Below are 23,929 nucleotides of genomic sequence, written 5' to 3' on the forward strand. Positions count from 1 at the left end.
ATTCATTGATTCACATTGATTTGTAAAATCATGGACGTATAATGATATTTCCATGCAATACTTCCAAGGCAAACCTGACAGACAGAAAAGAAAGATGTTTTATTTTCCCTTGTATCTGCTAAGTACATGTAATATGTTCAGCTTTCATGGTTGTCCTCCAAGGTCAAAGGTCAATATGGAATTGAAAAATTCCAAGGATACTGGCAAGATATGAAATTTAGTGACTAATAGTAGGGAGAATATACAAAACAGAAGAAACAATTCTCTGGTAACATTTAATTTGTATTTTATTTTTTCTGAATATTCTGAAAAAGTAGGTTTTTTTTCATATTTTCTGTGCTGCCTTGTACACTACAAAAAGAATTTTTTTAAAAATTAATATAGTAAGTTTTTGTCTCTGAAATATTAGTAGTTGTTTATTATTTGTTTGCCACAATACAAATGTACCTATAGCTCAAAATGAATGATTTTTTTCTCTCTTTTAAAAAATTTATTTTTGCACTGGGGAAGCACTCCTAGTGATTTTCTGTTATGCAGACATATACACACAATCACACAAATGCCACAGAGTTCCCTTAAGGTTTGGGACTATGTGACACAGCTATGTTGCATGCTGTACTGTCAAGGCTTTCCCAGTCAGTCAGTCCACAAGCTATCCCAGACTCACTCTGAAATGGTATTTCTTTATTTTTTGGTTTGCTGCAATACAAATGTACCCATAGCTCAAAACGAACAATTTTTTGGTAATTACATTTTGTCTTAGCATAACCACAATGTTTCCTTAGCTACAAGTAAAATACAGAGTACTGCATGTAATCACATTTATTTAATTTTTGCATAAAAAATTTGGCAAAATGGCAATTTAAATGATGTGTCAGGTACGCTTTAACCCTTTCATGACTAGAGACGAGTTTTAAATAATATGGGGACCCAATTTATATGAATATTTTCATAATTACAATAATATTACGTTATTAGGAAGTAACATTTCTTTAATTCCAGTCTAAAATGAAGTTGATATATGCCAAAAACTTACATAAAACAAGAATTTTGTCCAAACAATTTTGGCGGGAATGTTTTCAGTATTGAAGGGGTTAATTTAGTGGACAGTGCATGGGCAAAGTAGACACATCTTGTAAATAACTCATACAATAGGCTGCCATGTTCAGTACAACTGTTGATACCTTTTACAACAGTTGAATATTATACAACTTGTAAGTATGTTTAAATAGCAGGACTTATTTCCTCAAAAAAAGCATTGCAATGACATTCAAATAGAGTGTATTTCCCCCTTCATGCACAAGCGAAAATTCAAGAAAATTCAAATTATTATAACCAATTTTTTTGTAATTTTGAAGTCTTTGTGATGTTTTTTGTTTAGATTGCTTTGAAAGAACTACGAGTGGTACAAGAGGCTCTGAAACGTAACAAGTCTGATGTCGAGTTTGCTGAAAGATCTACCAGAGATTATTATCACAAAACTGAAGCTCTCAAGTAAGTTATATTCTGTCTTTTCTGTCATCTGACTTTACAAAGGGAAAATTGCCAGAAATGAAGAATCCTGCTGAGATCATCTCAATTTAGAAACAAAATGTCATCACAAGTCATACACACCCAAAAATGAGGATCGGTAAATATTCTATGAACTGTTTATGTTGTCTGTAAGTGAAAGATTGAAATGGATGACATTACGGAGACAAAAATTGTCAAATTTCTAAGTTTATGAACAAAAATGTATGATTCACCTTTTTCCTAGGCACAAAACAACATACAAGGATAAACAGAATTTTAATGAATCATGCTATGTTGTTGACTGTGAGTATGAAAGGATGAATACTATGTCAACAAAACTTACTACATTTCAAAAGTTACGAACGAAAATGTAATATGCTTCTCATTTTTTCTGTGTACAAAAAACACATAAAATGATAAGCAGTGAAATTCTAATAAATCATTTTCTAATTTTTTTAGGTCTGAAGTCATGATGCTAGAACTTCAAAGAGACCAGGCTCAACGTGAATTGAAGGACGTACAGGAAGATATTGACACCAAGAAGAGAACCATGCAGCAGATACAGAGGACACCACCTAAAACTGATACAGAGGGTGAAACAGGAATGACAGCTGCTGAGGTAGAAGGAACACTGCATGCTTGTCCCTCATCTCAACATCTGATATATACCTGTTGCATCCCCATATAAAGTGGTTTATTCCATTTTGTCGAGGATTTGGGATATTCCGTTTCATATGCAGGTGCCAGACATGTCATCATGCATGTAAATGATGCGTGGGCGTCATTTCTGTCATCTTTGAGAGGCTGTTACTAACATTGTTTTTACTAACTTGAAAAAAGTGTCCACTTGAAGGAGCTTCAATATAAGGGGAAAGATTTGAAAAATGTTCAAAGCTATGGTTGATTATTTTTTGATAAAAAATATCCCTACCCACTGCATTTTGGGGTCTGTATACAATGGTATCAGGCTGTGCAGATAATTGTGTTGTGAAAATTTCTTAGTTGACGAAAAAAAAAAGGTATTTTGTGGGAGCTAAAACAGATGAGAAACAGTGACAAACATCATCTCCAACTCATTAACACAAAAAGTAACTACAAACCAAGATGTTGTTATACTCACAATTTTAACTTCAATAATTTCTTTGGGAGAAAATTAACAAAAATGCAACTAATGATTTGGTTCTTGGATGTGGTGATTACAAGAGTGAAGTGGTCTTTTAAAATGGATCTTGACAACGTCATCATTTAGAAAAACAAACTTGAATGGAAGTATCACGCGATCTAACTTTTGTGTTTACTTCTGCTCTGTTTTTATGAGTGAAATACATTTGCAAAAGTTTAGATTTCATTTTGAAATGCTGTAAATTTTCCTGTCGATTTAGATTCTAACTATTGTGAAAGAGAGAGACGACCTGAGAACACGTGTTAGGAATGGAGAAGCAGAGATGTCACAGCTGGAAAGATTAGAATTGGAAAGACAACTAAATAGCACAAAAGAAGAACTGTTCATTGAAAAGAAAAGTGCAAGAACACAGGTTGAAACTTTACAGGAGGTAGGAATATCTTGATATTTTACACATTTTAATTTGTTATCGTTCATAGTTACAGAAATTTGTTGTTTTGTTTATTTATTTATTTTTGCGGCAGAATTATGTTATTTGTGGTAGGTTTGATGTGAAGAAAGTACAGCTAGGAACAGGGTATCTTACAAGCTTGTGTTCTTCTTTACATCTCACTCAAAACTGATTCTGGATACCCTCAAGATCATTATATGAATTCAAATTTTCATGTCTGTCTCACCATACTGCTTTGCATTTGTTTTTGATACTTTGGTCCTCTACAGTCACAAAATACTATTTTCTGTTATTTTCAGTTTAAAATACTTCACTTTCACTTTTAACTACAGTGTAAATTCCTATATGTGAATTAGCAGTGAATGAGTACAAAAATATCTTGAATTGTCAACTAATTTTGTACTGTAATGGGCTCTTTCAAGATGGTTGATGTGAATTTCTGTATAGATTCAACTGTAAAGAAATGCCATATTTGGATGTAGGTTGATAGCACAAAATCCCCCCACCCCCACCCCCACCCCCAACCATTGTCTGTGCTATGTACCATTATAATTATGTGGACCATAAACTTCCTGATCATATAAACCCAAACTTTGTAGGTAGTCCCTTTCATTGTCTATGCTATAATTACAGCCTATACAAAGTGTACTACCCAATAGGATTAATGTAATCCTCAGCTTAGAGTAGTAATTACAGCGAATCATCTGTCGAGATTTAGGTTTTCTATTGAAAAATAAAGATAGGACAAAAATGTGGACATACAAAAGATATTTGACAGATTTTTTTGCCCATAAATAGTTGTTTTCAAGTTACTGATCTGACAGAGATTAGCTTTTCTATTGAAAAAATAAAGACAAGACATGCTAAAATTGTGGTCATATGGCAGACATTGTACTAATGTTTTGGTGGGGAAAAGTTGTTTTTCAAACTTTTCATGGCATATTCAAAGTAGAAAGTGTCTTTTCTCTTTGCCAAATAAATAGTGTACTGAACTAGACAAATTCAAACCAAAATTATTTTCAACATAAGGTCTTTGTATCTCCCTTCGTTATTTATGCAAATTTTGCAACCAAATAAATGGACAAGATTGGTAAACTATTTATTACAGTCTTAAATTATTATTTTTGACAGAATTTTGAGGAGATTTCTGATAAGCTTGACACTTGAGTTCTATCAAAGGTTTGCTGAGGTATTGTAAATTCTACTTCAAAGTGAGGAAAGACAAACTATGTCAAAATTTGAATATACCCTTGGGCAAAATTCCGCCTGAAGTACCGTTGAAGCAAGTTTAATTGCAGTGCATTTCTTTGTTTTTTCTTAAACCCCTAAACTTCCCTTGTCCTCAGATTATAGCATTTATGACGAATACAAAGAGATAGTCTTTGGAAATGGACATTTGTTTTTGTGTAGGAACAGTAATCTATGTGTGAAATAATGACTGTCATTTGATAAATTTGTCAAAAATCAATATTCAAATATTGCCTCCTTTTTTTGTCTACGTGTAATTTAACCTGTCACAACATGTCATCTTTTGTTTGTAAAGTCCTCACTGACAAGTCTTTGGTGTCACTTTAAATGTTTTATTTAGATGTCATTAGCTCTCAATACCTCCAACAGGTGGCTGCTGTAAAGTAGAAAACAAGAAACTGTAGGTTAGAGACGTTGTTTTTAACAAGCACTGAAAAGGGGTCTGACCTTCATGTTTTGTAACTGACATAACCCATGTCTATTTCATGCTTCAATGGAATAAACATGTTTGAATCTTACTTCATTTAGTCTGCAATAGTCGCAAACAAAATTGGTTACCACGACAATGAAATCTTGCAAACTCTTTTGTGTAGCTTAGCGACCAATCTTATTGAGTGGTCAATTTCATTCACAAAACAAGTTAGCGCAAACCAGCATTGACTTGAGTAGCTGTAGTTGTATGTATTGTTGGGGGGATCTCTAGGTAATCTATTGTGGGGACTACATGAATGGCCCTCTTGACCCCTTTGTACATACCATACCCACACTTTCAATACTGGACACATTGTTAGAGAACTAGTCAATCGTAACTGTCAGTTAGCACCAATGCGTGTAGGACTGGTTTTTTGGAGGCAACTTTAAATTTCTGAAGTATGATATCTGGAGCTCATAACTACTAAGGCAACACTTGATCACAATGGAAAACCCAAATAATAGTATGAGTTCGGAATTAGTTCTAGCAAGACAGTCTGTTCAGATAAAGTCACCGTCACGTAAAAGATTTCCATTCATACCGCCTGATAATTCAGTTGTATATCTTGTGGTAAGTCATGTCTTACATTGTCTTTGCTAAACAAAATATCTTGAATTTAAGTTTATCATCAACTTCAAATACATTTTGCTAAACATCTCTGTAGTAAACATATTCACTTTTTAAGTACAAATGACATGTTTTATTTTGGCAAGATGTTTCGTGAATACTTTATGTTTACTGTAGTTTATATTTTCCGTCAAACTGTTATCTTGAAATGTAAACATTAATCATGTCAACAACCGAATTTTAAGAGTTTACATTTTCTGTCTCGTTGGAGAGTAATAGCTAGTCCAGCTTGTATGTAGCATTATTGTATCTACAAGTGGTTTCTTGTTTTGTGAACTTAGTTAAATGTTTTATTTTAGGAGTAATTTTCCCCCACAAGTTATGAAAAATATTGATGATCCATGATTTTTTGGTACTTCAGAATGATAGCAGACCCAGCAATTAAAAAAAAAACATATTTACATTTGAATCGGATAGAACTAGTCACTAACCTCATATCAATTTGGTCCACAGGCTGTTTACTCAAATATTAATATTACATGAGATTCCCAATGGTTTGTTGTTGTTATTGTTGTTGTTGTTTTTAACAGCCATTAATGTTACAATTGTTATTATTTGGTTACTTCTAATAATGAGCTGACAGGGATGTCGATGGGGGGATGTAGGTAGGGCCAGTAGCTGGCAAAAACAATTGGCTACTGTGCAATATAATCTTGTACCAGCTCCTTTTTCGGGAATTTGTTGAAAACAGTCGCCTTCAACCAGTATATGTCCATCATTAGGCAGATTTTTCAGTCTCATTCCTAGATAATACTGCCTACATTTCATATTTTACCAACTACTTTGAAAATTAGCTACTGACATGCGCTGTTCAACCTTTCCCCAGCAGATGTAGATAGATTTTCGGTAGAATTTGTCCATTTGACTATACATGGAGAGAGCTAGAGAGGTTGTAGAAAACAAAAATGACTACACATATAGTAACTAGACTATGTAGACTACATAATTTTCCTAATTTGTGGTTTGACATTTACCTTAATTTAGCAGCATGCAGCTGGGACTTATGACAGGAAGACTAAGGGCAATGAAATATGGCTGAAAATGGTAAACATCTACAAACAAACCATACCTTAAAATCTCACCAAAAATTTCTTCCCAGCACTACAACTTTGCACCACAAAAAAGAACACTTTTAAGATAACATTTTCTTTTCCGTTTCAGTAGATTCGTGGAGAAAAAAATTTGCGCCATTTTCATTTTGCAGATTTTTGAACAAGCCGATGTATATCAGGCATGCAAAATAAAAAGTGCACAAATTTATTACCGGTAAATGTGCACAGTTGCAAATTAAACTAACAATTAACAATAATAGTATACAGTATTTATATTAATGATCTAATTTCCTCAGTTTTCTGTAGTTTCTCTGCCCATCTCATGAAAAAAATCATTGATAAAAACACGCATATACACTGAGAGTATTGATTTTCAAATAAAAACAGCTGTTCATACCTGACATTTTAATTCTACCCTAACAGTTATAAAATTCAGTTTTGCCTCGGGTTCAGTCAACATGATGTCAGTACATTTGATATTATTTCCCAATATTTTCCTTCATACAACAACCAAGGAAAAATACAATTGACCTAAGGGGCCTTGTCACTATGAGTCAATAGACGATTAGTGACAAATCCTTAAGTAATTTCCGGTTGAATGAAGAAAAATATTAGGGAATAATGTAATTGTACCTCCTAAAGCATAATTTATGAAAAATCTGGAAAAAATAATGAAAATTTGGAATGTTTGGACTTTATTTCGAACACCGCAGAACCAGTTATGTAGACACAGACTTTCGTGATGTAGAATGACCAGTGTAAAAGCCAAGGAAAACATTGAAGTGCTAGACACTTTCAGAGGCTTAATGTGAGAACAATGCAATTCTAATTCCAGTTCAGCCTTGAAAATTCATTTAAGTGTCATCTTCTAAGAAGTACTCCAGGTATATGTGGTACTTGAGATGTACTGCCCACGCAGAAATCCCCAGACAGTAGTTAAGATTTTATTTTCTATTTTGGACTGGATCAACATGATTTGTGAATGTTGAAATAGAAACCAGATGTGTTACTTGGGATGTGCTACCAACAGATAAACTCCTAGACATGTATAGTCTAAGGCTTTACTCTATTTTAGACCAATTGTTGTTTTAATATGTCATCCTCAGCTCGTCTACAGAATATCACATTGATCAACATCATGCAGACGTATGGTGTAACAGATGACTGAGCAGTAAATGTCATTTACATTATGGACTACAAACATGAATATGTCTAGTTTTACACCACAAAAAAGCTTTTTCAAGACATTTTGTGTCAAATTTAAAGGAGAAATAGTCATTCAAGAACAATTTTTTATGAATGCATCAACTTGATCAGCAATTTCCACTACTTGCTGTATATTTGAATCTCCATTTTAGACTCAATCGCCACAAGGGCATATACCCTTAAAGCTGGACACACATACCAGTCAATTGCACTCTCTCCCCTGTACCCCCTCCCCTCTCCCAGGGGTCAATTAATCTCTTTCTAACCACAGAAGTGTTTTATATCATGCACTTTCCTTTATTCAAATGATCAGTCTCCAATCGCTGCCATTTCTAAAAGTCAAATTGTTGTATATTTTGTTTCTTTTCAACAGGAAGTGGAAGACACAAAACACCGACTTGAAGATAGTGAGAATGCCAGACTTAATTTAGCAGAGAGATGTGGAACACTAGAGGCTAAGTTACAAGCATTGGAGAATGATACCAAAAAACAGATTGGGGTAAGTTTTCTTATGTTTGTCTTGAAGAACATTTCTCAATTAGTTTGTCATGGTCGTCTATATTATGTTAAATTGAAGGTAATAGGTACTTAGGAGTCATGAATATTCATAAGAGTCATGAATATTCATAGGAGTCATGAATATTCATAGGAGTCATGAATATTCATTGTTCAACTAATGCATAAACATTTCTGATTACTCCCTTGAGGCAATGTGACAAACAAAGATCCCCAAATTAAGGACATAATGTTTCTCTGAAATCGCACATATAAAACCTTAAAATGATTCTCCAGAGCCCAAAGTTGATGAAAATGTATCTATTTCCTGAAGTGATGTTTCATATTTTATCATTTTTTAATCCATTCATATTTTTATTCATTTATTCTGTTTGTTCTACTTTTTGTTTTGTTCTATCCTACACATCCATCATTATCCAATTACTATGTCATTCCCTATAACTACAACGTTCTGATGAATCCTAATATACCATAATTTCCATCTCCTGGAGAGTTCATTGCAGTAAACGGTTATCTGACATTTGGGATTTACGATCACATATCCTGTCATTATAGAAAAACGATAATTTCAGATAGTACGATATAGTTTGTCTGACTCTTAAAAAGATTAATGCTTGTCATGCGAAATCACACAGAGTTAATTGTACAGGCTGTTCTGTTTATACTTTGATAATATGGATGTGATCAGGTATCAAGTTTCTGATGTGATTCAACTTGTATTTTCAAGGATTTCAAAAAATACAATCCATGGCATATGGATGGCTTTGTTTGAAATATTGCTTTAGGTCATTAAATCTCCAAAATTATGGTTGATTGGGAACAAACAACTAGTCTAGAGGCTATCTATGGCTTTGATTCTCATTCCACATCAAGTGAAATGAATGTCATGTATAGAATATCTAGTTAAACCACATACAAAGTTTACAATTAACATAGCCTTCATTCTAGTCTAGAGGCTATCTATGGCTTTGATTCTCATTCCACATCTAGTGAAATGAATGTAATGTATAGAATATCTAGTTAAACCACATACAAAGTTTACAATCAACATAGCCTGCATTCAAGTCTAGAGGCTGTCCTTGGCTTTGATTCTCATTCCACATCTAGTGAAATGAATGTCATGTATAGAATATCTAGTTAAACCACATACAAAGTTTACAATTAACATAGCCTGCATTCTAGTCTAGAGGCTATCCATGGCATTGATTTTCATTCCACATCTAGTGAAATGAATGTCATGTATAGAATGTCTAGTTAAACCACATACAAAGTTTACAATCCATTACACATTGACAGGTGTTTGTCTTCATTCACACAGTTACTCATTAATATGCAATTAGTGCAACTTTGTTTGACTACAACCTTTATCGCTAGTTTGAAAGTAAGTCACTTTGGGATGCAATAATGTCATCAGTTTTAATATATGAATGCTCCAATTGGATTTATACAGCATTTGGTGGTAATTTAATGTTTAGAACTGTATGAGGTTCTAGATCCTTCCACTTCACTAGACATGGTATGAGAATCAAAGCCACGGATAGCCACTAGACTAGCAAAATATATGACGGAGTATCTATCTGTAGTTTTTGTTTGAACATATACAACTTGGCTTAGATGCACGGTGTAATGATGTAGATGTGTAATGTAACCAGTATTAGAAATATGAAGACATTTTGTAAAAAAATTGAACCCAAAGTGGTAGTGTTTTAAGAACCAATTTTATGGAGCTATTTGTAATATGAATGTATCCTGGTATGAAGACAATCTTTCTCAAGTTGCGTTTGTACGATTTCAGATGTGCTTGATATGATATGAATTGTTCAACATTTTTACATCCTTTAGGAGAAAACAGAGGCATTCGATGGATTGAAAGACAAACTAGCCAAGGAAATGGCTACCATGAAACAAGAAATGGAACATAGAAATAGACGTGTGTTGGCATTAGAAAGTGATATCGCTGAGAAGGAGATGGCAAACCGACAGCTTCAGGAAAAACTGATTGAAAACCAGGCAGAAGTCAGGGACGAAGTTCAAAACAGGGAAAGAACTGTGGAAGAAAAAGAACGGCTGTTAAAAGCAGCTCAGGCTGAAAAGGAAATGGCGTTGAATAATCTCAGGGACGAGCTACGGAGAGGAAAGGATAGAGATCTGATGGAGGTAAGGAATATGGTAATGAGTCATCATTGACCTTTGACCTTTACCCATGAATATTTTATGTAAAATACAAAAAATATGTTAACAAATCCTGAAGATTTGAACAGAGATGTATTATCACAGATGGAGTTAGTCTGTGAGATACCTCATGTCAGGGCACCTTCCTACATCCGCCCACCCTTCTCTAATAAGGGCAAAACAACCTGACATATCTAACAGTCTAAGTTGAAATATAAAAAATAGAGTGTCACCAGAATACTCTAACATTTCACATTTTACTGGTTTACATACTACCTATATATACCACAAGAGGGCACTGTTTCTATGGAAGGGCTGTTTTGACTTCACTATGATAACTCTGACATACTGCAGGTCTGGAAACTAAAGATATGGAAATACAATTTAATATTGATTTAGCTGAATTGTTCTTCTTGTTCTTTTTAGCTGCAAAACAAAATGGAGAAGGAAAGACGAGATGAAGTTGCCAACCAAGAAGATAGAATTGCAGAACAGATGGCAGAATTTCAACAAGTACTCTTGGTACGTATGATATAAATACTGTATGTCATATCTTGTCTTCAGTGGAAAGTTGACACTGGCAGACAGATTGACTGACTTGGATCAACGTATAATATTTTTTTTGCTTTGTCTGTGTTTTAAGTTTTCAACTCAAATAGCCGTTATTTTAGATATCAACAGTGATAATTGTTATCAAAAATGTCAAAATTAAGCTGTGCAAAAATTACATAAAAAATAGCCTCAAACTGCAGGCAATTTCAATAACTTCTGTCTCTCTAGTTTTACATACTTATTATGGCAAAATTGACAATTTCAGTCTTTTTCTCTAGCTTCTCAAACAAATTACAGCTATTTCTAATTTATGTCATTTTCATTCTAAATTCACGTTATTTTCAAAATTATGAATTTAACTCTTAAGTAGGATCAGAGTAATGCAAAAAATATAAAATATGGCCTTTGTGATGAAATAAATTAGACCACACATTGAATATGTATATCAAGTAATATTACTTTTAGTCACGCTATCAGAATTAAATCTAGTATAGCTGCCATAGCAGGCAGGATGGTCAGCCTGGCAAGCTTTCTCTCCACACAGCCTGTGAACACAGTAATTCAAATTTAGTATTTGTGGCCATGCCTCCTTATTTGTGTCTGTGGGGGAAAAATCTGCATAAAATTAGCATATTACATGATGATGTTTTGAGATTATTTGAACAAAAGCTACATTTCTGTCTAGCATCATTGAACTAGATCACAGCCAGATAACTTGACACAGACAATATAATATTGGCAATGTGTCATAATCAACATAATATATGCATCATGTGACTTATTCAACCAATCAGCTTTTATGCATGGTATCCATGAAAAATACTGAATTTGAATAACTGAGTTCACAGGCTGCATTGATAAAATGCTTGCCCGGTCTAACCACCCAGTCTTCTACAAAGTTTAAATTAAACCTTACAATTTCAAACACAGCTATCCCCACAAAACTGTTTGTCATGCAAAAAATCTCGACAGTATTTTGATGACTTTTTGTCAACTTTTGTAGACTAAAGAAGAGGAAGTTCAGATGATAAGAGACAGACTAAGACAACAAGAAGAAGCAACCAGAAATCTTGGTGAGAGAATGAGAGAAGAGGCTAAAGAACAGGTGAGAATGATGAATAACAGATAATGAAACCTTTCTTTTTGATTCTCCAATTTTTTTAAAGTAATTTGACATGCCCCTGCATTTTATGATTTTTTTCGCTAATAAACATTTTTTTAATTGTCTTGTTTTTAAAAAGGAATTTGACGTGTTTTTTGCATCATGCATCTAATCAAAATCTAACAATTAGAAATTCCCATAGCTAACATGTAAATTGGTGATCCAGAAACAAATACACATAGCAGCCGTGAATGCACTGAAAATGGTCAACAATATTGTCATTGCAGAAATGATCTTTAAGTAGTTTTTTTAAACACAATAAAGCATCAGTATAGAAATTAGCTGAATTGATTGATTGATAAAATGGAAATTTGAAGCATCCATGAGCCATAAAAGATTCTGTAGTTTGCACACAGTTGTGCATAGAAATATATATTTTGTATATATATCAAACAAAGAACAACTTCACTCTAAAGATTTGATGTCAACAAATCATTCATAAGGTATTTTTTCTCCATTAATTATTGTTATCTCTGTGATTCCTTCAAATTAAGATTCATTTCATCTACCCCTACTTGACATTCAACATTAACAGTCAACTAACACTAAGAGATGACAACACCAATTTTATCTCTCCCTAGAGTTCTGTTCCAATCTTATATTTATAACCAGAAAAGCACTACATACGTCATTCAATGTCTCCTTCCTACTCCCCTAACCCTCCCCTCCCTTTACTAATAAAAACTTGTACCGTTCCTCTCTGTTTACCTTTATATCATGCTCCCATCTTCAGTTTATTGACGGAGATACTCACACTGAGATCTTGGTAAGATGTTGTTGCTATGCCAACAACTTTTGATGTAACATTAAAATGGATGAGTTTAGATGTATTCTGCACTCTCTGGCAAAGCTTCTGTCAATGTGATTTTCCTATTTGCATGATGTCCATGAAATTTGTATTTTCTAAGTAAACTGAAACTTGAATATAGTGCTTAGTTTGTTCCTTCCAAAAGTATTACACCACCCACGTTATTTCTTAACAACAAAGCCCTTGATATTTACATAATGTAATTATATTTGAATCCACCTTGTCTGTAATCTGTTACTTCCATACCAATTTTACAAGTCTATATGCTGTAACTGAGTTAATTGTTGACCCAAAAATTTATGTTGAAACCATTATGATGGGAAATAATAGTCAATTTTAGTTGTGAAAGTGAAAAGTCTCTATAAACACAGGTTAGAAGCTCTGCCAAATCAAAACACTTAAAAGTTCGTTGTGGTTCTGTAGTGTAATTGTCACATGATTGTGTATAGTTGCCATATGATAGTCACATGGTCACAGTATGAACCAATTGTTAACAGGTGTCAGCAACCACTTATTTTCTTTTCTTTTTTTGTAACAATTTCATGATAAAATATTTCTTAGATATTGGTGTTTACTTTATTGATTAAATGCACATGAAAGAATTTTGTTCACCTTTTTTTTTTCTTTTTTAATAATTAACTTTGCAATATTTTAGATGTAACATTTTGAATCTGGGTTTTGCATTGGATGTACAATTTGTGTGTGTGTGTGTGTGTGTGTGTGTGTGTGTGTGTGTGTGTGATAATATGTGTTTTACAGAGAGCCTTTTGATAACTTAAAGCAATGTGGTTTAGGAATCACTAATGTAATTTTGATGCTAAAAACTAAAGTCTTTGGTGATTGATTTTGTACAATGTTGTCAAGGTAAAAAAAAATGGAAATTTTATCAAATTGATCAAACTTGACATGAAAACAATACCTGTACTACTTCAGTTGTCTATCATACAGATTTTGTAGTCTCAAGGGTTGAGAACAAAATAGAAAAATAATCGTTTATTAAAACAAAATTGTGACTAAAATAAAATGATCAAATTACTTAAGTTCACGTATCAGTAAAAATTTAAGAACAGAAGTGAATTTGGTGAAGTTGGTAGTTGACAGACAGAGTTCCATTATATATTGGGTGAAATTGAAATACATATACAGATTGAGTGGAATTGACTCCTAGTGATGAATTACCTGTTATAAACCTGGTAGAATTTACAGTTTTGTGTACATGAAAGATAATGTAGTGTGAACTTTCAAGCCCTGGAGAATAAAATACACTTCATTTAGACTTCATAGCATGTTCATCTAATAAACTTTATAGTATGTACTTATGCTGTAAGGTAAAGTTCATTCCTTCAAAAACATTATATATGAAACTTGAATTTTATTTTTATGAAATATTGGTTATAAAATATAAATTTCTTAAGATGCCAATTACCTTTTAGTTCTGTACTTTTCTTTGTGGCTCAGAAAAATTCAACTGAAATTCTACAACTATCTGCATTTCGTAGAAACTTGACTCGTAGAGACTTGTTGTCGTAGAAAAGATTTTCCCTGGAAGGTTCCATGATTGATTATTCCGAGTCGTAGAATGTCAAAGATAACATTGAAAGGAATTTCAAGAGGGCAAAAAGATAAGAAAACTAAACTGGATGTCTTTAAGGATTGATATATGTGCCCCCGTCCATTCTGATTTATTAGTATTAATCTGATGGCTGTTTTGTAGCGGCATAATGAAACTATGGACCAAGGCAAGGTTTTTAATTTTTAATGAGACTGATAGCCAGCAGGGTAATTACATTGCTTTATTACCTGGTAACCGTGGTAACATTTAACTAGTAGGTATGTGAGCATGTTGTCCAGAATAAAGAATGCACCAATTCATAAACCTCAATATGGACATTTTCAAATCACCTGTCATTAGTGATGTTAATCTTACGTCATGTAAGATCCATGGCAGAGTTTAATCAGTTAAGTTTTCTTTCAAATTGTAATTGGATGTTATTTGTTGGCAATATATTTCATGAATTTTAGTAATTATTTTTGCAGAGATGATTTGCGATTTTATAATGAAAGTAAATATAAATATATAAATGATCTTTATTTATCCTGGATAGCTCTTTAAATATATAAACACTTATCTCCCAAGAAGTCCACTGAGGGCCATCCCTCGTGGGTTCAGTGTTGGTATTAATACAAATAAAAAACCCTAATCCATTGTGTACTGCCCTCACAGGTAGAACACTCTCATTTAATTTCTTTTGTCTTTATAACCAGGTTGATGAATCAGGTTGCTTCCCATACATTTGTATCCGCAATATGTTGAAGTCAATTGTGAGAATTTAATACAGTTAATCATATAAAGACTGGATAGTTTGTATCATAAAATATGTTATGTGATAATTGAATGGCGCCCTCTGGTGATAAAATAGTGAAGTGAAAGTAGAGTTGCTGTATCATAAATTTTAAGAACTGAAGCTAGGAAATAAACTTCCTAGTCAAAGAATATGGGATATTATATGATTTTATATGTTTTGTTGTTTTCCTTACAGATAAAAAGTGCAATATCAACGGAAAGAGAAATATGGGAAAAGGAGATGGAAAGACATATCAGCAGGGAACAAGAAGCTTGGGAAGAGGAATCAGCAAAGAATATTGGAAAATTGAAGGAAGAAGTTGATCAAGAAAAACAGATGATATTGCAGTTACAGAATACCATCGCAACACTCAGAGAGGTAAGACACCCCTATCCCTACCAGTTATTAGTATGGTCTCTTTGTTTTAAAAGATGGGTATACCATTTTGGGGAGGAAATAGGGGAGTGCAGGATGTAAGAAATTTTAGAAACATGTCTTTCACTTTTCAGAGTCTGTGAAGTGAATTTTGCACATGTGTGCCATGTATATGTTTTCACTTGCCACATTTTTCAACAGATGAGAGTATTGAGAAATTTTGTCACATTTCATATTCAAACCAACCACTCTTCTTTCAACTTTTAGTCAAGTTTGTCTCATGATTTGAAGTATTCACATGTAATTTTTCTTTTGTTAGGAAATGGAAGCACATAGACAGGAAAACCGGGCATTACACCGAGAAAAAATTGATGCTGTAACCAAAGCTAGGGAAGCAGCTAGGAAAGAAAAACAGACAGAGTTGGACAAACTGAGAGAGAAACTTACTCAGGTAAATGTTGAATCTGTCAGTTTACCCACACTAATTGACTTGAGTTACTTTGCTCCGTCATCCATGAATAGAATATTGAAGAGCTGTTGATCAGAAGTGCGCCCTCATTGTCAGATTTGAACAAAGTATCCATTGGAGCAGCAGACCTAACCATTATAGGCTTCATAGTCAGTTTTACAAAAAAATTCTCTAAAAATGCTTTTATTTTGCAAACAAAAAACTTTCAAGTGACGTGTGCCCTCAATGCTGATTTTACAGGGAATATTTTAGCTATGAAGTAAAGTGCTCCTGAAAGTTAACTTGGAGCAAAATACCTTGGTTAAAAAGTGACCCAGTACAATTTTTAGTATATTTAATGTAACTACAGTACCAGTAATGGTTATTTATTCTTACCAGAAGATGTAAAGTTCAGTAGACATTGGTATGTACAGATAGACAGACAGACAGACAGACAGACACATGTACAGACATACACCCACACACAGACACATCCAGACATATACACAGACATATATATATACAGTCACATGCACGCACACACACACTCAAACACACACACAGGTTGTTAGTTGGTACACTGTCATCATATACTGACAAGCTAAAACATTCTAAATGTCATCAAACCAATGTGTACTCCACAAAGTCCACAGTGAGTAAAAAGCATTCTGATGTTTTGTAGTGCAGATATGCATACAGAGTGGAGGTCAATCTATTCTGTATTTATTTACCCTGACTGAATCAAGGACTTTTATATGCCCAAAATAATCAAAATATTGTATGCAAAAATTGTTCCATTCAGATTGTGTGTATCTCAGAATTTTCATTATTGCGTTTTGAGAATTGGAAATTTACAGAAATTTTTTATTGATAATCATAATCCACATTTATGAACAACTAATTTCATTATGTTGCAATGCTGAAAAAAAAGAAAAAAAATACTTCAAGTCATGGCAAATAGATTTCATATAAGCTTTTATATTTATTGTTGTTCGGTATGTATTACAGTTCTGAAGTTCATATATGTCCAATATCCAATTCTCTAAAACTGTAGTTTTGAAAATAATGTATTTCACTCACTGCTCAGGTTCCAAAAACATTTCGTCAAAAGGTGTACCATATTGCTATGGGTAACAAACAAATAACATAGTCAAGATGGCAAAACTGCAATTAACATATTTCCTTGGAGAGGCTCATTGGTTTTATTTCTAAATAAAAAATTTAAGTTTAGTCTACAACATTGATGCCTGAGGCACGCCTTTTCTTGAAAAACATCGTTTTACAATAACTATTGACTAACCCTTCTAAAGGGTTTTAATTTCATGGACCCACTTACTTTTCACTGTCTGTACATAGATCCTTTTCTAGTCATAGTTTAGAGGGTTATTGTTCAGGATTGGACGACTTCTGCCATATTTAGATACGGGTATAGGCTTATGATTAATAGGGTCATGATTGTAAAATATACAAAGGAATGAAGTAAAGGAGTGTAGTTGGACAAGAGCCAAAAGTCAACAAGTTGTGGACGTTGACAGCCATCAGATGTGTGTTTCTACGATGTTGTCATCATTGCCGTAGTCCCTTTAAAAATGTCCACCATCTGTGCCTACCTAAATATGGAGCAGTAGATTTAATCAACAGGAAATTATTCATTCAACGAGGTTTGGTATAGTTAGATAACTTTTGACCACCTGTGGAGGTAGTATAATAACGTATGATGTATTAGTGTAATGACATAGATACTGGTACGTGAGTCTGATAGCGAACTATCTACATGATTGGGTACCGTGCACAGTATTCACGGCAGAGATCGCCACACTCTGTCCGCTGGAGTTACCCACTCGCGTACTCACCCGAGAGTTCATCGGAATCGGAAGATTACGATTACGATGATCGTAGTCAACTGGATCAAGTCTGTTCACTGGCAAACTTGTTGGCTTCCAGTCAGGATATCCTGAAATCAGCTACCATGAGGTTGGAAGATTTGCCATGTAGGGCACCCAAGGTATAGACGATATAGATCTATTGTGTATTGTTTAGCTGTAGATAGTGGCTTACCTTGTCATGGTTCAATGAGTATTGACATTATTTGATTGTAGCATGGATGATGTTTAACCTACAGTAGATAAGCATTTACCAGACTTATACCAACATTTACACACTGTTGACTTTTTTTGTTCATGTCAACCTCGCAGCTATTTTGAGAAATCCGACTGAGTTCTTCCGATTTTTTGTTTGATAAGGATACATCACACCCACTCTGACATTAATAAAAAAAACGTCATCAATTTTTTGAAAATATTTTACAAATCTTCAGTTTCCTTTCCAATATCCTGTAGGCTTAATAATAGTCCACTGTACTTTATACAAATATTTACACATAATGTTTTCTCAATATCAGTCTCAAAAAAACTTGATAAATGATAGATTTTGTTATGCCAAGAACTTTGTTCCAACTTGTCTTGATAAGAATGTGGCATACTCATACATTTCAAAATTTATCTTTTCTGAAGTCAACCTTGGAAGTATTTCATGAATACTGCTGATTTATTTATTTATTTTTTCCATGCTGTTATCACATGTAGACCTAGCGATCAGTTTCTATTAAGAATCTCCAGTTTCAAACCAAAATAGCACTGTCATTGAAGTACACGATTTGATAAAATTTCATATTCAGCTATATACCAACACAATATGGTTGTTGTGTTATATTTATCATTAATTTGCATATAAAAAGATAACGATATATCTGGTTTATTATAAAAATAATACTTGATTGTTTTCAGAACAATACATTGTTAGTTGTTGTAGTGTAACATATTGCTGTTATTATCAATTCCCATAATGATGGAGTAGTTTCAGTGTCATCACACTTTAATACAGTACAGCTCTTTTTTTTTCAGTGATAAAGAATTGAAATTTTATATAACCTAATTAGTATTTAGAAAAATGGTGCTGGAATATGTACGTCAAGTAAATTATAGTATTTGGATGTAATATCAAAAAAATTTGAATAATTACCAGACCAGACAACTCACCTCAAATTAAAAAAAAATATCATGAATACATTTGTTGATGAATTTTATTGGCTAAAAAAAGCACAATGAAGTCAGTTATAAATTAATATTCTGTCAATCAAAATATTTAATGAAATATTTTATATTTAATTACTTTCAGAGATTTCATCAAAATTTAATTTCCTTTTTTCTTAATTAAAAACTTGAAGAATAGAACATCACCATTAGGTGGACAAATGTGAATGTTATTGTCACCGAGAAAATTGGAGAATTAATCTGAAGTCTATTAGTATCTGTGCCATCAAAGTTTATTTTCCAAAAGGATGTTTTTTTCATCTTTGAGTGTAAAGTTAAATATTATGGTCTGAAAATTGTTGGTGGAAAATAAGATTCAGAACAAATGTTACCCTCACCCAGTCCCCTTTATACTGATTGATCTATACCAGTAGTAATAAGCAAACAATTAATACCGGTAAATGTGTTTCATGTTGTTTTTCAGCTGAAAATTGGCCTTTAGGTGTAAAAATTTGAATCTTCGATGTTGCAGTGTATTTGCAAAATATTTAGAATTCTTGGAAATCTGCTAAAGCTGCATACACCGTCATGTTTTCTGTCAAATTATAATTTGTGTAAGCCCAGTAAAATTTCTGAGTAATTCAGATAGATTTTTACAAACTTGATTATGATGAACAAAACAGTTTTACCCCTCAGCGACCCATCAGCTTTCAATAAAAATAGGAACTGAAGACAAAAAAAAGGACTTGAAGATTCATAACCAGTAGAAATAGTACATGTTTTATGATTGATTACTCAAATCTATGAATTTTTTTTCAAAAGTTTCAAATTTTTAATACCCTGTCTTGGATTTCTTCTGCTAGCCACAGCATCTGAAAAATGTTGTAGTCTGCAACTTTAGGATTTTGACCTCAACTTTTATGGCAGCCTACTTTAGTTGCAGAACAATGCATACTATGGTATGCTACTTATCATGCTAACAAGTTGATGTGGTCAAAAACACAAAAGATCAAACTCCTAAAAAAAAATATCGAATGAGCTAAATAGCTAAAAATACATTAAATTGTTTTCATTGATTTTAAAAATAATGATGCTGGTAATTACAACATCTACTGATAATATTTGTTATACTGCTTCATAAATCTACGTCAGAAAAATAGAGAAATCCAAGATTTTTTTCAAATTTTTTGTTTGAAGTAGTTGATATTCATGTAATGTTTGTCAACCCCTTCTATTCGTAGTACTGTTTTAGCTGTTGATCAGTTTATGCCTAACATAAATGACATAACAGCAACGTCCTGACACAAAGTGAGATATCGTGTATGAACAAACAAAGTGATAGCATCATTGCAGTTTTGTCATACAAAGTGATGATGTCATCAAAATGTGGCCACATAAAGTCATCTCATTATGGCAGCGCAAATTGATATCACAATATTGCCACATAAACTGATGATATCATCATATCATGGCAGCCCAAACTGGTGATGTCATGGCAATATGGCCACACAAACTGATAATGTCATCACATCATGGCAGCCCAAACTGATGATATCATTGCATTATAGAATATCACGCATAACCCAATATTATTGCACACAACTGGTTTTCTGTTGCACAGCAGTGCTGTGTACTGATAATGCCTTACACATTCAATAAAGACATATGTATCAAAAATCATGCTGACAGTTTCATCCGATACAGTGAAATCTTTTTTCAAAAAAAATTTCTTTAGACAGAAGTTTGAAATGTGCTAGTTATTCTACAAGATTTACTGACTGCATGTCTCAAAGATTTATATCTCCTCAAATGTAGGTGTATTGTTGTACTAATAAATTGACAGATAGATATCAATAGATTATCATTGTGTGCCTAAGAACAGTACACTGGAAGTGTGGCAGGCTTTGTAGCTAGGTCATACATCCACCAACCAAGGCATTTCTTATCATGTAACATGTACATTCTTAGACTACCATGGAACCAATGGATAAACCTCCACTCCACTCCACTTCTCTGCCATGACTGTTTACAGTGGGCGTCATGACAACCAGCTGACACTATCTTATACGAGAATAAATATGTTTGTGAATAGGCACAGATAAACAAGATTATTTTAGGTTTCTATGACTGAAATTTTATCACTGAATTTTGTACTCAGAGTTTACATACACCACTTAAATGTTATTGAAGTAATTAAATTTATAGCATTCCTGACACATTTTGTGAAAGTTTTCTTCATGTTGTTTGTATTTAATAGGTTAAACTCAGGTGTTCTAGGTCAAAGGTCAACACTTTTGTAGGCTACTGTAAGACAGGTCATCAAATTTGATTCTTAATCTTAATGTTTCAAAAGAAATTTTGAACGGTAGAATTCTACAAAACTTTATTTTTATGCAAATGGGCAAGATGTCACTTTGAGATTCTACTGGCAGTAAAAGATTCTTATGGTGGAGTGTACCAAATGTTGGAGTTCTAGCTTCCATCAGAGACCATTCCTTACTATGTATCCTAGAATCTAGATGTATAGAGATTTGTGTTCTCATCATTCCCCTACCATGCCTGGTATTTTACTAGCAACCATTTACTTTAATGAAACTCCAACCAGAAATCAGGTGAACATTCTTATTTAGTTTAAAATTGTTGAAGTGCATCACATGATTAGAACCAACTCAGAGGTTCAAGCTGTACAGTGTTTACATAGTTACCATATCCAATCATCGCTGCAGGGTCTAGTCTAATATAAGGTTTGAAAAAACCGTGGCTAGTGAATTGCTAGGTGAGTAGGGGACTAGCAGGAACTAAAATACCCACATGACAGGATTCTAGGCAACCTACTATGTGATGACTTGAATACATCGCACCATAAAAGTCAACATTTATCATTTTGACCAACGACAACAAAAATGTTTGTTTGTTTTTTTCACACTGTCTTAGATAGTATTTAGGATAAAAAAAATAACTACTCAGTAGAGAAGATACTATGCTGTAATCATAATATGTAAGGTTCGGTTTGTTTACTAGCTCCAGAGAATGGGGCTATTGCCTAAAACTTGAAACACCATACTATATAAGGTCTTGTTAGAGGGACTAGACTTCTTTCATTAAAACTGCCTCTTTTAAGACTATTTCAGTACCTACATTTCACAGACATAATATCAAGCCAGGTACATTTTAGTGTCATCTGTCATGGTCTGTTTACTTTTTATGAATAAAGTCATTTTATGGGAATTGTTCTGTCAGCTATAGTCTGAATAGTGTACATGTTATGTCAGAGACCCAGACCCATGTTTTGTGTGTGAACTTTTTGGAAATTTGCCAAATGTTGAGTTAAATCTGTACTGTGGTGATATATATTGACTGTGTAAGTAGTCTTGTTAGGGGTAGTAAGTTTGGTTAAGATTCTTACTCACATTATGCATTGATGCACCATCAAAATGATATTATATTGTATGAAATACTAATTGGTATTGAATTTGTCAATATGATTGTCATTAGGGTTGTAAAATCTATGAAAATTGTCTTTTTAAATCAGTGCACATTTGAAACCAAAAATTGTTGCTACATGTGCGCAGACATTAAAAATAAAAAATCTTCATGAATTGATTTTACAGTGGTTCAAATGTAGGGGTGGACATGACATCAAATATTCAGTGTGGGCACATGTTGAATCAAGAATTGCATCATTTCTTGAACTATTTCATCAATAATTTTGTTATGTATAAATATTCTTTGTCTATTATGATTTTGTAATTTCTGTGTGGAGGTTTTGGGAAGCCAAGATATGTATTATAAAAGGAATGCTCTGATTGGTCAAAGGAAACTGAAAGTTAACCACATTTCATCATAAGCCAATCAGGAGTTTCCTATCAGTGGTGCCACACTGCTTTTGATTCTGTGTTGCCTATTTGTCTTCAACAATGTGAACCTGAAAATAGCTTTAAAATCGTTGACATTGGTGACCTTTGACCTATTTTTCACCTATTTCCATGACTACCAGCAATATTTATCCTTCAGTAATAATAATTCTAGATTGATTCTGAATTTAATTCTCAGGAAAAATTCAAAGATGTTGACAAGTTACGACAAAAACTACGTGATCAAGATGACGAGTTGATGCAGCTAAGAACAGACACTAGATGCCATAGTCAGAAAGAAAAAGAGATTTCTCTACAAGTGGAAAGACATGAAAGAAGCCTCATTTCAGAAATCAATGACGAATGCAAGAAAACAGCTTCAGCAATCGGAACATCACCAAGAAAAGTGATAGCCACTAGGTAGGAACAAAAATTGTAATTTCTAAACTCAAAACATAGCTAATATAACTGAAGTCAAAAAAGGAGCCGATTTCTGGAAAATGACAATTTTTCTCACAGTTGTAGTCAACTAAGCCAATATTCTTCATTCCTGCAGTACTTCTGTAAATAGAAAATTCACTTCAATTACAAATTTGCACCCCCCCAAAAAAAAACAAAAAAAACCCAAAAAAACCCACCCAAACAAACCAAAAAACAAACAAACACCAAACTATAAACCACAAAATCTTTGTGATCCACAGTAGTAAAGCAGATCGCTCTCCGTCCGTCAATGGTTCCCCAACCAGAAGTCCCAAACCAGTTCGTAGTGGATTAAGACCACAGGTTGGAGAAGCCCTTGGCAACCTAAAGAGTGTTAATGAAGAATTACGACAACATCTCCAGAGAATGAAAGGCGATCTTGAAAAAGAAAAGAAGAATACATCAAAAAGCCGAAAGGAAAAGGTTAGTGAAGTCATCGTAAAATGGAAACACAACAGAATATTTTGTTTGCATAACATTGCTGTAGAACACAT

The 23,929-nt window shown here is 33.4% G+C and overlaps 1 protein-coding gene across 8 annotated transcripts in view; it reads left to right on the forward strand.

Annotated features, from left to right (window-relative positions):
- Nucleotides 1–23,929, forward strand: part of LOC144449093 (uncharacterized) — a 158,021-nt gene that overhangs the window by 124,974 nt on the left and 9,118 nt on the right. For all 8 annotated transcript variants that reach the window (XM_078139519.1, XM_078139518.1, XM_078139516.1 and 5 more), the window contains 11 exons: nucleotides 1,382–1,494; nucleotides 1,972–2,131; nucleotides 2,895–3,065; nucleotides 8,065–8,190; nucleotides 10,050–10,364; nucleotides 10,806–10,901; nucleotides 11,935–12,036; nucleotides 15,442–15,624; nucleotides 15,941–16,072; nucleotides 23,155–23,375; nucleotides 23,657–23,858. In XM_078139519.1, coding sequence (XP_077995645.1) covers nucleotides 1,382–1,494; nucleotides 1,972–2,131; nucleotides 2,895–3,065; nucleotides 8,065–8,190; nucleotides 10,050–10,364; nucleotides 10,806–10,901; nucleotides 11,935–12,036; nucleotides 15,442–15,624; nucleotides 15,941–16,072; nucleotides 23,155–23,375; nucleotides 23,657–23,858 — 1,821 coding nt within the window. The remainder of the gene's footprint in view (nucleotides 1–1,381; nucleotides 1,495–1,971; nucleotides 2,132–2,894; nucleotides 3,066–8,064; nucleotides 8,191–10,049; nucleotides 10,365–10,805; nucleotides 10,902–11,934; nucleotides 12,037–15,441; nucleotides 15,625–15,940; nucleotides 16,073–23,154; nucleotides 23,376–23,656; nucleotides 23,859–23,929) is intronic.

Source organism: Glandiceps talaboti, chromosome 18 (assembly GCF_964340395.1).
Source record: "Glandiceps talaboti chromosome 18, keGlaTala1.1, whole genome shotgun sequence".
Lineage (NCBI taxonomy): Eukaryota > Metazoa > Hemichordata > Enteropneusta > Spengelidae > Glandiceps > Glandiceps talaboti.